At 47.4% G+C, this 17485-nt stretch overlaps 1 protein-coding gene across 2 annotated transcripts in view; it reads left to right on the top strand.

Annotated features, from left to right (window-relative positions):
- Window positions 1–17485, top strand: part of POU2F3 (POU class 2 homeobox 3) — a 40667-nt gene that overhangs the window by 14525 nt on the left and 8657 nt on the right. For both annotated transcript variants that reach the window (XM_061476041.1, XM_061476042.1), the window contains exons 4-6: window positions 1336–1370; window positions 13829–13933; window positions 15175–15277. In XM_061476041.1, coding sequence (XP_061332025.1) covers window positions 1336–1370; window positions 13829–13933; window positions 15175–15277 — 243 coding nt within the window. The remainder of the gene's footprint in view (window positions 1–1335; window positions 1371–13828; window positions 13934–15174; window positions 15278–17485) is intronic.

Below are 17485 nucleotides of genomic sequence, written 5' to 3'. Positions count from 1 at the left end.
AGAAGAGCTACAGCTCAGCCTCACAAGAGCAACAAAGGCAGTTCAGCTTCCACAGTCAACGCTGCTAACACGTTGAAGATTACATCTCCAGAGCTATTTCTAGATAGCAGAGAACAGGGTGCCATGAAATCGTTATGGTTTGACTCTAAAACGTTTTGCCATCTAATAATTGTACCAAGCATGCTCCCCCTCAGGGTCAAAAAGAACCACGCTGACTTGCCTGGGAATATTGTATATGGTGCAAGCTGGAAAACTGTGTGCTAATATAGGACAGAGGCTTGTTCCATTGAAGAAAGCAAGTCAGTGGGAGCGCTGGATTTGCACCCCTGCCTTCACAACCTCTATTAACCACTTTCCAACTTTATGCAAGCGAGAAATGAACTCCCGAAAAACATGATGTGTTGAAGCTTGATCAGATCACAGGGCATGGGCTATGCTTTATGGGGAACGTTATACCCAAAGAGCAGGAGGAAGAGGCCCTGGGGGCTTGTGCCTGTGGGATGTGAGCAATTTCAGGCTGTTTACCACCAGCTCAGTTGGATTAGAAGAGAATGACTTAGGGAATGGATTGCAAAGGGAAGGGGTTTCTTGGGGTTGCCTTTGCAACTAAAGAGGCTTCGTGGAATCCCTTAAAGCATTCATATCTATGGAGCATACAGCTTTTCCTCTGTGATATTCTTGATGAATTTGGCAGGTGTGATGGAAGGGGGGGGGGGAATGTTTATCATCAAAGGGGAATGAGTGAGGGCCTGTGCGGTACCTTCAGGCTGAAACCTGTCTGATTTTTTCCCCCTGTGCCTGCCAATCTCTCTTGGAATCAAGGAGACGCCTCTTGAGCACAACCCCACGGCACCCTCTGTTCCTTTAGATATCCCGTAATTACTCGGTGCCACATGGGTTCCCGAAGATCCCTGTTCACAGCCTCGGCCACCTGTTTGCTAGCTTCTCCCACAGTCGATTCTTCTTTTATGTACAGTGCCATGGTCATGGATTTCCCTGGGTATTTGTAACGTCCTCCAGCTCACCTCTGCTGGAATCTCCCTTGCAGTCAGTGAGCTTTCCCCCACCCTCACTGCTTGGCCAGGTATCTCCAGGGCAGAAGCTCTTCTGTTTAACTTCAGCAAAGGCTGATACCTCCAAACGTTGCAAAAGCTGCCTTTGTATTTCCATTGCTGCCTTCGCGTTGATTCCACCTTCCTCCTCCTCCTCCTCTCCTTGCTCTTACAACAAACTGAGCTGGGCCAGCCGTGTGTCTTTGATTATGTGTGTTCTAAGTCGGGGAAAGTTTAAATCAGTGCTGTCATTAATCCTGAGATATCTGTTTGTTTCTTGTAGGGAGTGAACAGAATGGGCTGGACTTTAACAGGCAGGTAAGACGCTCCCTGGTATTCTCCTGCTTTCTTGCCTTATTGTTTTTTAATTGCTCATCTTGCTGAGTCTCAGGCAGCTACTGCTAAGAGATAAAACTGTTAGGTCAGAAGCTACCATTAAAGAGACCGCATAAATTCTTCGCAATTCCCCTTGTGGGATAGGATGACAGATTAAACTCCTGGTTTCCAGGCCTTCCTATTTCACAGAAGTTCAGTTAATTATAGAGTTTCTTTAAATCACCATTTGCTTTGGGCTTTTTCTGGCTTTTTAGTTTTTCCCATTGTCATTTAGAAACCCAAGGGACCTCAGTTACACTGGCAAACGTGCAAATCCCACCCCAAAACCCCATGCGTTTCCACTGTTTGTGACACTGGCGCTGAAAGCGCTGTGGTATGCGAGCCTAAGAGCACAGGGCTGACTCACAGGAGTATCAGCAAGGACTGAAGAGGAGGTGGTTTGAGGTCTTGGAGTGCACAGGTCAAGACCAGGCCTGCCTCCAATGACAGATTCCTCTATGTAAGACAGTGGGGAAAGGGACAGCAGATAAAAGGAAGTGTTTCTTGCAGGGCAAGCGAGCCCTAATTGCAAGCAAACATGTCAGGGACCGTTGTCTTTGCTGTGGTCGTTGTTATCCTCCTGTTTCATACAGCTGGAAGCAACCCCTGTCTCCTTGAATGCAAAGGCTTCCTACTCGCAGCAGATGGGCAGCTGAAGCTTCTCACTGTGACTTCTCTGTCCTTCCAGCTTGCCTTGGTGGCTCTGGTCTGACAGATGTCAGCAAGCTGCTGTTTGTTTGTTTGGTTTGGCTGCTCTTGGCTTTGGGTGGGTCGGAACTTCCTATCAAAGGTGTCTTAACACGTTCAGCCATCTTCCAGGTTTTTGGAATACCGAGCTGAAAACAAAAAGACTTGTGTCTCCAGCTCTGGGGATTGCAGAGCCCAGAGCACAGGCTTTCTGCACGCCAAGAGCGGAATCCAATCTGCTTATAAGTAGTGATAAAAGAAAATTCCCCCAAGACAGAAATAAGCCATGAAAGTAGAAGATCGCTGCATGCTGCAAACTTTTCCTATGGCAGCACCACAAAGATGTTAGAACTGGAAGCTGGGCTGAGGTTAATCAAGGAAACGTTATTGACTGTGGTGAAGGAGTGCTGATTTACAACCGCTGATGATCTGACCCATTGTTAGAGGTCCTAGTCCTCTGCATGTCACTGAGTGAGCAGATGGGGCAGACAGCTTCAGTAGGGTTTGGGCCAGACTCAGCTTCATAGAAATGTCCTCCTCCCAAAAAGAGATTGGGGTTTTGTGACAGCCTTTTGTAGCATCCTCTTCTTCTCCCCTTCCACCACAAGGGTTCTACAAACTCCCTTTCATTTGTGCCTGTTTGTGTCACTGAGCATCAAACTTGACTGGGGACCTATTGAGGTTTGAAAAGCAGAAGCCTGTGAGAAAGCTTATTTTAATGTTGTGTTCTTGTGTTGTTTGGGGTTTTTCTTTCATCTGGTTTGATTCCCCACATGAAGCGTTCTTCCAGCCATGCCAGGGCTCGGGTTGTAACAGTCCATGCGAGTGGACGCAGGCATGAGCAAGCAAGGCCATGGGTAGACTTGAGCCATTATGATTACAGCTACTTGAAATGAGCAGGAGCCCAGATGCACATGGGTTATACACTCACGTTTCGGGTTAACCTCAGCTATTGGTGAATTCATCTTCAATTCACCAAGCAAATTTCAAGTGCCGAGAAAGAGGAAGAGGGGAGACATGGAAATCTCAGAGTGTTTTTGTGTGAGATCAGGTGCTGAGCTCTTTGATTAGGGGGTGGAGGTTGGTGGGGTTTTAATTTTGGTTTGGGGTTTGAGGTCGGTTTTGGGTGGCTTTCTTCTTTTTGTTACCTTGCAATTCAAGTTCTCAAACTGAAGCCCAAGAAGTATGGTTTGAAACCCAACTGCAACCCGAATGCAAGAGCTGCTGAGCTCTCTTTGACTTTATTTGGAGTGCTGGGCGCTAATCCCTTTGAAGATCATAAATCTCACATCGTTTAAGCCTCTCCCCCAGTCTTTGTAGATGGCCTACATTTCAGGTCTGTTTCCCTCCCATGTTACGCTCCAGGCGGGAAGAGAAGGGTGGAGTGACCTGGTTAGACCCCTTACTTGCCTACCAATTCCCTGCTGTGGCTGCTCTCACCCTGAAAATGGGGAGGAGGGAAACTCTTGTGGAGTTTGAGGTTTTCAGGCAGTTTGTGGGTCAGCCCTGTGCTTTATGAGAAAGCTGCCTTCTGATCCCTCAACCTATTTGGCAAACGTTTCTTTCCCCCACCCCTCCACTCTTCAACCTCTCCTCCCACCTGGATGCAACAGTAATTTGTATGTGAATGAGAGGGAAAAGGGTGTGTGTGAAAAAAGCAGCATCTTCTGCCTTGCCTATCTGGTTTGGCTTTTCATTTAGCGAGTCTAATGCTGTTTGTTTCCTGTTTATATCAAGGGAAATGCAAAGAGATAGTAATAAACTTTCACCTTCAGTGCTGGCAACCTGGAGAGGGCCATCTGCTTCTCGATGGTTTGGGATCGTGTCCAGAGCATGTCAGGAACAGAGCTGAGGAACTCGCAGATTTACTCAGAGTCTTGCCATGAAAGGACATTGTGTGGGACCAGGGGAAGGTCGGACTGAAAGTGTTGAAACAAGAACTTTTCCCTGCTCTAATGTGGTGATGCCGCTGCGGTCTGGTTTGGTTTATCTCCCCATTGGTATATGCAGTGTTGAGCCTTTAAGGAAACAGTGCATTGTTTGTTTTTGTAGGCTGCTCTGAAGAGAGCTGTTCTAGAGACCCAGGTAATTCATCTTGTGCCTGCAGTTCATATTGCCTTCTGGAATACGCATACGGAGCTAAGGATGATGGTTTTGGGAGACGACAGGGCTTGTGTGCACGGTAGCCCAGCACATGGTGCTGTGCATCGGTCTGCAGCTGGAGGAGGAAAATACACAGATGCTGAATCACTGACTTCTTTTCCACTAGGAAGTGATGTGTAGGATCGTGTCACCTGTCGGTCCTTGCAGCAATGCAGTCTCCGGGAGGAGAGCTAGGGAGGAGCAAAGGCTTGGATCTCCCCTACTTCCAAAGAAGGGAATGAGAGGTGCTCTCCAAGCCCCTTCATGCTCTCAAACACTGTGTTGGAAGAGAATGCCTGTCCTGAAATCAAGCTGACAGGTTATGTGTGGCCAGGGCAGGAAAGGTTTAGCAGGATGTGCATGTGCTCTGTATCCAAATATGTCGTGCAATTTCATTCCAGCAAAAGGCTACCCCTTGCAGACAGGCTATCATTTGTTTAATGGTAATGACAGGTTTGATACTTGTATCAATGTGAAGGTGATCCTGTGTGAGGCTTTACCGTATTTGAGACAGACAAGCAGGCGTTAATGTGCTTGGCTAGTCCAGGGCTGGGCTTAGCACAGCTTGAATCTTCCTGTTGTTTCTCTCCTCCTATTAGTTTATTGTCTTCAATTTGCACCAGTTAGGGGATTTAAGAGGGATGTACATCTCTTTCCCACAGGTTTCCTAGAAGTAGGATCTTAGGATGGATTTACCTGGGGGAAGTAGGTAGCTTGGAGATGTCTTGCTGGGGCAGGAGGGGTCTTCAGAACGCAAACAGAAGCATCCCGAACAAAATAAGAAAAGAGGATATGCAATTGAAGTGGCCTCGTGTTTCTTACGCACATTAGCTCAGCGCTTAGTTTTGCACATGGGGTAGTAGTGAGTTGTCTCAGGTCTTCATAGCTGATGTCCTGTAGAAGCATGATATGAGAAATCAGAGTGGGCGAACTGCACCTGAGATGTAAACTCACTGGTGGCTCTTTTTCAGTGCCATTACTAACACTCTGACCCTGTTTGGTACTTTCCACCCACACGTCTGAAGGTTCTTTGCTGGTGAATTGAGAATCCCGGTGCCTCTGAAGGTAGGGAGGTGTCTAACCCTGCCTTACAGATGAAGCAGACACACACTGACTACCTGGCTTTTCCCAAAGATGCTGAGTACTGCGATTGCTGTTGAAATCAATGGATGCTTTATAGGAGAGTTGCCTGTGGACATTAAGGTGTATTGTAATCCAGGGACCTGCTCCCTAGCAGTGCTGGGACATGGACTCTGATTCTCTGATTCATAGTCTTGTGCTCAACCACAGACAAGTTCTTCCTCCCCTCCATCCTTTTGAAGGTGGAAAGAAGGGCCTAACTTGCTAGGTAGTTTGTTATTAATATCTGGGATGCAAAACTCCCTGCAGATTTAATTTTGCTCAATCAGGGCTTCCCTTCCCCCAGGGATCTCTCTCAGCTTTTCATTCCACTTTGTGTTCCCACCTCCCCCTAATCTCATTTGTTCCCTAGATGTCATTTCTGTTCCTGCTTGGCTTTTCCCTGTGGGTAGTTCAGGTTTCAGTCTGCCCTCCAGATTTCCATCCCAGTCCTGTTTTGCCCTCCTCTCAAGGGGAGGTTCACATCCTGCTTCCTTCTCCCCTCTGGGGATCAATTCAGATTTCACTCTCTCTTCTTCTCTGCATCGCCCCGGGGTATCAGCCTAAGCCTTGCATCTGTTTTTCATCTCTTGAGCCTTCATGAACTGGAAATCAGCCCGGCTGCCCCATGTCTGCCTTGACTGACACTACAGCTAAGCTGAACACTACCTTGGCCTTTCCCTTTTGAAGTCTCCTTGCTCTGTCCTAGGGACAGACTGATTGCATAAATTTGTATGTGTGTTCTGGTTCTTCATTGAAATGCAGCCCTTTGGGAAAGCATCAGAGAAAGCCCTGGCTTGAGGGAAAGTCCTCTGTTTCTATATATGGCACTGTTTTGCTTAGGACAGATATGTAAAAGAACCCCTTCTTCAAGCTAGTTTTGTTCTGGTGCCTTGCAGAGGCCCTCAGATGAGATGGCTGGGAATGAACTCCAAAACAGGCCACTGAGTCTCTGGGGAAGCTTATGAGGGAAAGGGGGATGGAAGTAGGAAGGAGGATTTGGCCTTTTAAAACCTCTTCTCAAGAGCTGGACTGAGACCGCTGGTTATGTTAGCCAGTGACAGTTGACAGCAACCCAGACTGGCTTCAGACATGGCTGGGTCCTTAAGATCCAGCTGCAGTCAGTTCATAAACTGCTTTCCTGCTCCAGGCTTAAGAGCAACCTGAGTTTATAAGGTATTTCCTACACTTGTGGCCTTGGTCCACTGGCAATGTATCCTGTACAGCCATTTCTAAGCTATCTTAGAGATGAGGGAGAGACAGATACATCTCTTTGTGCAAACTCCCTGCTCCAACAGGGCTTCTATCACCCTTTGGGAGATGTTTTCTAGGCTCACAGGGGACAAGCCCAGGATGGACCTGCCTAGGGGGATGTAACAATTGTGTCCACAATAGAAACTAAGCTCAAGGCATGGTTGTCGCTGTCAAACCACTACTGAGGTTGCCCGGCACCCTTTTAAGCGGTGACTTGCACGAACTACTGTGCATGGAGATGACTCTTGTGCTTGCTGGAGAATGGCTCATCGGTAATAAGGAGAGGACTCGGAGTTCTTGACGGCCTTTCATCTGGGGAGCCCCAAGAATTCAATCACAAGCCTGCACCACCCAGCAAGGGTGGGGCCCTACACCCATTTTGCAGAAGGGCAAGTCATGGCACAAGAAAGTGAAGGTGATGGGGTTTCAAGAGAGGCCTCTAATTTTGGAAGCCTGACATCAGAGCGCGCTTTCTCCCTTCCCAGAGGGGCTGATCTGCTCACGCTCCATGTGAAACCAGTGGGCTGAACTGGGGCAGCTCAGCCCCTTAGGAGTCAGACACTGGGTTTCTCCTAGCAAGAAGCCCTCTTGCCTTGCTTCCCAACACAGGGAAGTTGCCCATAGCTAACAAGATGTGCCAGAACTGGCTCTGAGCTCCCTCTTCCCTTCAATATCTAGACTTCAGTCCCTCCACCCAAAATGAAAACCTGTGATGCTCCAGCAAAGTTGATCTTTCTCACTCTCCCTTTCTTTTTTAATTATGTTACTTGTGAGTATTTAATGCAATCCCTCTAGCTTCATTTCTTGTGTCCCACTTCCCTGGGGCGCAGCAACTGGTGCCAAAACTACTGGGAACCAATCAGAGAAACCTGCGGAGCTGGGATGGAGCCAGCCCCAGTCACGGGAGCCGTCTGATTCCAAGTTAATTCCTTTCAAGTGCAGGATGTGGTGGAAAGAGCCTTGCTAGAGAGGGCTACCTGCCCCAGGACTCATTAGGTGGACATTGCACTGCCCTCCTCGTGGATGACTGAGCTGGGCACATCAGTACTGTACAGCAGGGAGGCAGTGCCAAGTATTTAGATGTTTGGCGACTGGTTGGAAGCCAGAGGGCACAGAGAATCCAGAACAATCACAGTTTCCTCCCTCTAGAGAAGAGATCCGTGGAAAGGGGAGATTTTTCATGCAGGAGAATGGTGAAGGGTCTGGGTCTGGCCCCAGAGAAGCCCAATAAGGCAGCTTTGCTGCTGACTTCAACAGGAACGTGATTAGGCTCTGGGGAACCTGTGTGAGCATGCAAGAGGGCATGGGAGAAGCCATGAAGGCTGGTGTGTGTGAAATCGGATTGATAAGGAAAGGGGCAGGGATGCAGCCCAGGGTGGGAGCAAAGAAGATAAGCACAAAGGTGTAGGCAGAGGTGGAGCTCTGGAGAGCTTTGGGAGTTGGGCAAGTGAAATTGAGAGAAATGCAGGGAGCAGTGCTGCAGCGCATGAGAAGGTTGGGGCAGAAGGGCAGGACCCCTGGCCTGAGGATGGCTAGCGGCAGGGAGAGGGCAGGGAGAGTCCTGGAATGGAGACATGAGCGAGCTGGCAGCCTTAATGGTGGTAAAATTGCTTTCCATGCTTTTGTTTGGAGGTTCTCACCGTTCTGACCAAGAAAACGGGATATCCTCCTCCCCTTCGTAACAGTATGTCCAGTTTGGCATGCCCACAGGCCTTTGCAGAGAAGGTGCCCCGTGCCCAAGTACAAACAGTAAGAGTGAAGATGCTGCACGTGGTTGCTTTTCAGTGTTTTTCTGCGAGTTCTGTGCTCCCTGGACACAGATCACCTTCCAAAAGCAGTAGTTAGCTCCTGCGCTCCCGATGCTCCTGCGGAGGCTGCAGTCTCTAACGTGGAGAGCAGCCCTTTGTCAGGATGCACCTACTGAGCAGGTGCTGATACGAGCGTGGCCATTCAGGGCAGGTGCTCTTCCCACCTCTGGTTTTGGTTCTTCCCCTCCCTTGCCCAGCACCTGCTTTTGAAGCCTGTTGTGCTGCATGTGGTCACTTTGAGGCTTATTGCCAGCACAGGGGAGAGGGGCAGCTTACTTCTTTTCCCTGTTCTCTAACTGCAGGAACACTAAAGGGATGCTGCATCAGAAAGCCTGTGGATGCAGAGCTCAGTGTGGTTCTCTTCATTTTCTTTTGGGAAGCATGTGGCTTGCTTATTGTTAGTTTTCATTTCCCACCCCCACTTTTACTTACAGCTAAGGCACAAGTATTCACGTCCCGAGCTGAAGCTCAGAGGGTAAAGCATATCAGATCAGGCCTCAATTAATGAACTCAAAAGCCTCATATAGCTGCGGTGCAGGTGTGTTGAGGGTTAGGGATTGCATTTTAATGTTCCAGCGTGCTGTCATTGCTGAGTTTGAGGGTATAGTCTGCTAGACATGCAGCATGAGATTAACTCCCCTTCTGTCATGCTGCCTGCTCCTGAATAATCCCCCCCCTTCCCTGTGAAAGCACATCAAGTGTTATAGGGTGAATACATAAGGGTTTGCCGCTTTCTCCCTGCGAGTCTGTTCAGCCTTGCTGTATGTGCAGGATAGTACATGTGGAAATTGTAATTGCAAGCCCATTATTATTATTGCTATAATTTATTGTTAGTGTGTTTTTTATTTTATGGTGCCCACGTGTGCGGGTAATTCACGGAGAAGTACACTTACGCCATTGGAAGGTGGGAAGGCTTTAGTTAAGTGCAATAGCCTTGGATTCAGTTTTCATACCTGCTTCTGTCTTAACGCTTCCTCCCTTGACTGCAGGCAAATCAATTTGGGCAGCTTCAGACAGCTCTGTTGTATTGAATGGTGCTTTGGGAGTGACTGAGCCCTGCGCTGTTTGTTTTCAGTGAGGGACAATTGGTTCAAGACCTAAAGTCTGAGTGTACCTGATCCTCTGCTATGTAGTGAAATAGGCTTAGCACTCTGCAGGAGGGGAGGAGGGACAGATATGAGTAAGTCAACCTCTTAAACAGATGTGAGTTGCTGACTATGAAATAAGCCAGATATGAAGGCAGATAAATATCTGTTTCAAAGAGGCTACCGTCTAAATAGAAACTACACAACAAATACGATTGTCTTCTATCTCACACTGATGACCGCAGTTGCTGCCTACTACCTGGTGCTGGAGAAGGCTGACATGGCTTTAACGGCCCCACTCTGGCAGGGTATGGAGATCTCTTACCTAGATCTGGGGCACGCATCCGAAGCTCTGGGCGCTGAATCAGTCAGTGGGTCCCACCTTTGTGAGCAGGATGACGGAGCAATGCTTACATTACATCAGAAGTGCTCATCCAAAGGAGCTGCGTTCAAGCTGCCTGCTTTGGTGTCCAATAGGTGAAGAAGACCAATTCAGATTACCAGTGAGCAGTGTTTAAGCTGGGTTTATAAGAGATGGGCTGCAACCAGCGTCCTGCCCAACCAATGGGATCTGACCGTCTGTTCATTGAATCGAATGTGGGTCAGTCTGTTGGAAGGGTATGGCCTTCCACGTGGTGAAATCAGAGCTGCTAAGGTGAATCTTTGCAACTTCCTTGTGTAAGGCTGGCTTTGTACGGCTTTCAATATGTCTGCAGGATGTTTTCATGAGCCCAACGCTTGCCAAAAGTTCACAGATCAGTTACAAAACAGATGTACTTTTTTTTTTTCCCTCTCCCCTTCTTCCTACTGGTAAGGAAGAGTTTGTGCAGTAATTGCAGGCAGGTTGGGAGATGTTTTCTTCATAATTCTCCTTCTTATGAAATGTTTATGAAACACCTTCCACAAATCGGTTACGCAAGCAGGCTGAAGAGCTTTGATCACTTTCCATCACCCTCAATATGTTTCTTAGTTTGTTTTGCTTTTTGTTTCTGTGTTTAGGCCAGCGATAGGGAAGAAACAACCCATCCTTGCCCAGGCCCAGCAGATGTGCTAGCCAACTAAGGAAAGGACTCTCTTTCCACACAGTCACCCTTCCTGTGTTTTTCACTCCCATAGCTTGAGGGCTGCTGACCCTATTTTAAGGCTGCGAAAACATCCACTTGAGATTTGCAAGCGTGATTCCTTTCCTACCCCAGAGCCCTCCTTAGCTCTGCGTTCCGGTGCCGCCACCTGCCGTTACCTCCTCGGGAGGAGCTCGGAGCTGCTCCCGGCCCTGCCCGGAGACTCCCCTGCAGCCCAAAGGGAAGAAGGTGCCTCTGAATTCGCAGCCAGCAGCCCAGGCTCCGCACCTCGCCTCAGCTGTGAGCTGTGAACAGGATGTGCTCGCGGTGCGCTACCTGGTCCCGCTGCTCTCCAAGCTTCTCCTTAGATTGTGTTACATCCCCAAATCGAATTCAATGGGAAGAAACTCAGATTTGCTCTCAATGACTTCTCGTTCCCCATTTATCGTCACGTAAAGCCAAGGTCCTGAAGACCCACAGTGGGATCCAAATCACTCTTGCTCACTTGCAGCAGGGTTCTCATCACATCCCTACGTGAGGTGATTCTGTGATAATTTCAACTGGGTTTGGATCCTTAAAGAAGACTTTTCTCATGCTTGTAGCACATGCCTGCAAATCTGAGGCAGATGCACTGGGAAAGGAGAAGGCAGCTCCTCTCCTTGTTTTATTAACTGGAAATTTACATTATTTTAAGGGAGTCTCATGATATTGAGAGGCCTCGCCCACAATGTGTGTGGTTTTTTGGGGTTTGGGGTTTTGGTTTTTTTAATGTACACTTGGTAATTCTGCCGGTTTAGCCAGGGGAAAAAAAAAAACCAACAAAAACGAAGGTGCAGGATTTGCATAAACCATCCCAAAAGTTTTGGATATACCCTGAACTTTTGCTAATGAACAATTAGCCAGCTGCAGACCTGTTGGGGAGAGGAAGAGGAGGGAGAGGTAAATTTGAGCCCGAACCCAATGAAAATAGGTGCAGGGGAGAAGGATTTGTCAAGAACACCCAGGTTCCCGCCCACTGCGCAGGAGGGAGCCAGAGAATTCCAGGGATGGGGGAAGGAGCAGTGGGAGATGTTGTTGTTTTTAAATCGGGAACCGGTCCTTTGCCAAACCCACCTCCCGTTCTCGTGTTGTGCGATGCTGGGATGCAGCTACACACCCCTTTCACCCTGGAACCCTTCCAAATCATTCCGCTTGGCAGCTGTAAAGATTGATTTCAGTTTGGAAATGGCTTGTGCTTCTTCAACACTCCACTCCTATTGGGATCATAACTTAGGCGGAATCAAGTGCCTTGTTGTCTAAGACGCGGATAACTCTTCTTTTTGGGACAGTTCAGGCTCGGATGACTGCGTTGTGTGAGGCAGATACACATGAATTGCAAGGAAGGGTAATTTATTTTTTTCACTTTTTTGGCTCGGATGACTCCTTTTTAACGCGCCCTCAGAACGGAAAACGTGCATAAACCCATTTGCCTGCAATGACTGGATGGCTCAGGGGTAACGGTGTATCCTCCTGAGCCTTTTGTCTAACATTTAGCAGCTTTGACACTATCGGCATCGATAGTGATCAAGAAGATCTTTCCGTCTGATTTTTTCTTTTCACCAGGCTAAGAGGGATGATCATGCCAACCTGAAAGGTAGGAAAGAACTGGAATTCGTAGCATGGGTAACTCTTGTTGCAAGGAGCTGGTAGGATTGCAAAACCAGTTTCGGCAGTGTCCAGAGCTATAGTTGTAACGAAGGGAGATGTTGCAAGTCTCTTCCCTTTGCAAAGTGCCTTCCAAAGCGCAGAGGGTGATGTTATGTGGCCAGCTCTCAGCCGTGAGCCTCTTGCGATGGTGTTTTCTCCTTTGCTCCTGTGGTGATTTGCGTGCTCTTCTGCTTGAGTCAAACTGAAACAAAACGTCCCTCAACCAAAAATACTTGCTTGGGCCATTCCTTTTACAAGCTGAATTTCTTGTCCCCCTCTGCTGGTAGGAGGTTGCATGACCTAAAGCCCACAGCATCACAAAACCCCGGCAAACGTGACCCTCATTGCGGGCTCTGGAGTAATTTGATGCGAGGTGCTGAGAGGTTCAGCCATAGTAATCAGAGTGAGCCTAAGCTGCTGAGCCCATGGACAGGGTTTTCAAGCCTTCTCCTTCCCGATGATGTCCTGCTCTTTCCAGCTTGTGGAAACCGAAGCTGTCTCTTGCGCTAGAAGGGCTTAGATGAGGAATGGGATTCATGATGTTGTTCCATGCAGTGCCATGCTTAGGAATAAATTGAGCTGAAGTCTGGAAATTGTTTGCTTGATCTCTTTTAAAACAAGATGTGTTACAAGAGCTCTATGTGACTTTTCCGTCTCCTGTGCGTGGTAGCTGTGCATAGAAACGCCTCATGCAGCTTTCAGGAATGAACCTAAAACCTTCTAGAACCACCCCAGCTGTGTTCCCTTCAGCCCTGGTCCCTGGGTAAATTCTTCTCTTCAGAATGTGGACTCAGAAGTCGTGATTTTCTTGTGGACCGGAATCTATCCTGAGCATTAAAATAGGTCAAGCTTTGACCACTGGACCATCAGTGAAGTTTTCCAGTTCTTTCTCCACAGCCTGTTCTAGCTAAGAAAGCAGCTTTTCCTTTGCCAGATGAGTACAGGTTTTGTCACTTTCTGATAGAAGCTGAGCACAAATGTTTGGTGCCTGGGGTGCTGCATTTTCAGGTCTGGAAGATTACGCTGCTTTTTGAGGTCTTTTACTTCATGACCTTTCCTTTCCCATTACCTCGTACCATTCTCTCCTACCTACAGAACAAAACGAGAGGCTATGTATAGCCAGCCCCACCATCGAGCTGTGAGTCGTGATCTATAAAGGATAATAGCTTTGTGTCTTCCTTTATAACTCCACAAAATAACTCAGTGTTCCATCTGAGGAAAGCGGTCACATGCTTTAAACCTCGCTAAGCCACTGGGACTTGATTACTTCTTGGAGTGTTTTAATTCATGTATTTTGATAGAGCAAACTGCGAGCCTTCCCTTGGCTTGGTAGAGCAGGAAAACTATGTCCATGTGATAAACTGGAGAGCAAAAGTGGGGGAACAATCGTGTCTTACTGCAAAGCCAGGGATGGAAGCGGTGAGCCCTGACCTTTAACTTTTCCCTGAAAGGAGCCCCTTCCCAATCCTTTCCTGCCTCTCATCCTTCTAGGCACCCCACACCTCCTGCATCCCCTTGCCTCTGCTCCCTAATGCTACAATTCCATTGCTCTTTTTCAGATTAAAACTGAAGACCTCAGTGACTCCTTGCAATCTACAATCCCCCCTAGGTCAGGCCACCTTGTGCAGGGATCATCAATGATGCCCGGAAGCCAAATTGCAGGGGTAAGTGATTCCAGTGCTTCACAGACTCCGAGGTCTGAAATGGCACTTTGAGGTACTTGGTATTTTGACAAGAGGAGGCTGCAGGGTATGATGGACACTGAACTGGAAAGGAGTCTGTTGGCAAAAGTCAGTTTCCTCCTCAGCCTCTTTCTTTTCCATAGAAGGTTACACATGGGTTCAAAGGTAGACCGCACATGTACTTGAAAATGATTTCCTTTGAGGGCTTACTAAATAGGTAAACTCAGGAAATCTCTTGAACTGAAAGTAATTGAAGGCTGAGACAACACCAAGGGGAAGTGTTAGATATGCTTGCTTTCTCTTTCGTGAACATCTGGTTAATGCCATTGCTGGAGACAGGATGCTCAGCTAGAGTAACTCTTGATGTGAACCAGTATATTCATCCTTGAGTGTATTGCCTCAAGTTGATTTACACCCAGAGAAGAAATTCCTTGAGGGATGTTTTCCTAAGGTAAAAAATGGGAGTTGAGCACTTAACTCTTGTTAAAAGCTAGTGTGAGTTAGATGCCAGAAGGCCACACAGCTGCTCAGCAATCAGTAGTATCTATCTTCCCTATTCTTTTGCAGGGTATTCAGATCCCTTGCAAAATCTGGCACTGTTCAATTTCCCCAAAGCTTCAAAACAGTTCTTGGGAAGCTCAAGGAGCTCTGATTGAGCAATGAGTTCCTTAAAAAATATACTTCTAAAGAGTTGGTTTTACTGGGGCATCTGCATGTGTGTGCCTGTGTCTATCCCAAGCAAATGCAAACTCATATCCCCTACTCCCAGCAAAGGTCCTGGGGCTGGGACCCCACTAATGTGACAGAAAGTTAGCATGTAATCCTAATCTCTCAGGATTGCCTGATGTGATGGATGCATATCATTTCCTCTAGCAAAGATCAGGAAACACTTTTAGATCTGGTCACTGTGTTCATTACAGTGTGTTTGCTGTAGGTGCAGTGAATCGGGCCCTCTTGGGCATTGCTTCTTTCCCATGCCAGCACACGACTGCCTGGGAAAGCAGCCTTCCATGGAAAGCAGGCTCTCGGTGAGATGGGACAGTCAGTTGTGCTTCCCTGTGGAATTTTAGGGAGTTCCCTCTCTAAACCACCTGGAAGAAACTGGAATCCCAAAGGTTTCCCTGTGATTTCTGACAACCAGGGTTTGATTGCCAGCACTTCTGTATGCTGTATGAAGAGCAGACATCTGAGATTTGTTCTTCCCTTTGTTTTTCCCCCTATAGGATATGAGCTCTCTCCACACCTTGCAGCAGCTTGTATTGCTTCCTGGTCATATGCAGTCAGTTCCCCAGTTTCTTCTGTCTCAATCACAGGCCGGGCAACAAGGTAAGAGCAATAAAAGCTGAAGGGGTGTTGTTATAAGCAGATGCTTATCTAGGGAAAACCTCTCTTCTCTTTGCTGTTGCTTTTAATCTGGTCTGTTACTTTACCCAAGCATGATGGTGTCTTTACCCTGTACGTTACCAGATGCTGTTTCCCACGCCTGGGATGATCCCGTACGTGTGTAGTTGCTGCGGGAAGGGTCCAATTCCAGAGATGCTCCTGGCACCTCCGGCTTGTGTACACCAAGAGTGCCACCTTGGGGCCGCTCTTTGCAGACTTGGTAGGGATCGCACCTCTGGAATTCCGGCTGGCTTTCAGGAAAAGGGCAAGGAGCCTGCTCCGTGGGGAGCAGCTGCAGCCTGCCTGGGCTCCCAGCATCGCTGGGTTAGCACTCTTCGTTTCATGCAGAAAACTGATGAGAGGTTGAGTTGATCTCAGGTACCTTAGAGAGAGTAAATCCGTGGATGGAACTGAGCTTCTCTGATGAAAGGATGGCGCTGGCACTAGAACAAATAGGTCTAACCTAGCCAGGAGAAACCCGGGGATGAGAGCTCAGAGGTTTGGAGTTGCCAGCAGTTGTTCCCAAATCTTGCTCCAAGCCATGGAGGAGGACAGGAGGCAGAACTACTGAAACCCAGTGTAATCAGACCCATGAAAGGGATGAAAGCACTGAGGACTAAACTCACTGCTAGAGAAAGTCTCTGTGTTTCTGTTTATACTAGCAATTTTAATGGCGTTTCTCCAACAACGGGGATACAAGCATGCCATTGATAAAGTTTTATGCTGCTTGTAGACGGAAAAACATAGGCCTTGATCCATAACCTGACAGACAGATGAAAGGGGACGTGGGTCCTTTGCTCACATTCTTGATTTATTCCAGCACAGAGGTCCCTCCACGTGACCCAAAATTCAGATTTAAAACCTTAAAATCTCTGCAGCTTGACTCTACTGATACATAAGCCCCAAAAGAAAATGTTAATTATAGGCAGGTGGGAAACCTATTTGTCTTTGGCAGCATAAAAACTCTATTCTCAGCCAAATGATGCTGAGTGCTGTATAAAGAAACTACTTGATATATATTTCCCAATAATCTAGTATTTAGTTAGTTTGAACGGCAGGGTCAGGATAATCTTTTGCTCACTGCTTGCTTTCATTCATGTATAATAGGAAACATGCTGCAAAACTGTTGTATGTGCTTATAGAGTGAGTTTTTTGTGTTAGGTGACTTCTTTTGACAGCTATAACCCCTGAAACACATGGACGCTTGCTTGGCCATGACCCTTTTTGGTTCCAGACTTGATAAAGACTGGATTTTCTGGCTTTTTGTGCAAAAGCACTTCCACTGGAACAGATGATTGCCAAGTTTTAATGATCCTTTGCCATGGTCAATCACAGCCAGTGGGGAGTGAAAGTGAAGGCATAGACTGTTTCTTGTGGAATTAGTTGTTTGCTACAGATACAGTGGAGCATTCTTCATACCAAAGAGATGCATGGAATATTCCTGAAGTTGTCCCTCAGGCCATCATGGAAAACCCTTGATGTTCCTGAGGTCTGACTGATGGGTACATCAGTCCATGGGTGTCATGGCCAATGGCTGTGGGCACAGATCTTGGTTTGGTTTTTTGTGTTTTCATGCTGGTTTTAAACCAGATCTGTCCCCAGATCTGATTCATTATGCTCTGATGTGATTATTGTGCAGCCCTTAAAGCAGCTAATGCTGGTGCACCTAAATAAGGAGGTGAGAGCTCTGTACTGTGAAGATGGAAGCAAGCAGCCAGGTAGATGCTGGGAATACTGTCAGCCAAAATATCGCTGCTGAAGTCTTCATCTTAGCAAAACACAGCCTTGGTCCCATCAGCTGTCAAACCGGTGATTCCTGACTCCAGCCCATCATTTTCATTTGAGCTAGAGCTTTCCTTTTGCAAAGGTGTTCAATCATGATTTTAAAGACTCCAAATGACAGAGCATCTGCCATGTCCCTAGGCAAGCCATTCCAGTGATTAATTACCTTCACTGTTCAAAATGTGCACCTCATTACCAGCCTGCATTTGAAATTCAAAGTTGTTCCAGCATTAGAGAAGGCTTATTGAAGCTCCAATCTAAATAAATAAATGGGATCCTGCACGTTCAGATCTAAATTAAAAGAGGGAAGTCAGAAAGGGGGGAGTGATTGATTCGGGAGATATTTTTCCCAGTTCTTTTAGCAGGAGT

Source organism: Pezoporus flaviventris, unplaced genomic scaffold, assembly GCF_033815535.1.
Source record: "Pezoporus flaviventris isolate CSIRO_AGI_PZ_B2104156 unplaced genomic scaffold, CSIRO_AGI_Pfla_v1 ptg000093l, whole genome shotgun sequence".
Classification (NCBI taxonomy): Eukaryota; Metazoa; Chordata; class Aves; order Psittaciformes; family Psittacidae; genus Pezoporus; species Pezoporus flaviventris.
The sequence above is the reverse complement of the archived record's forward strand: the minus strand, read 5'-3'. Positions and strand labels throughout refer to the sequence as shown.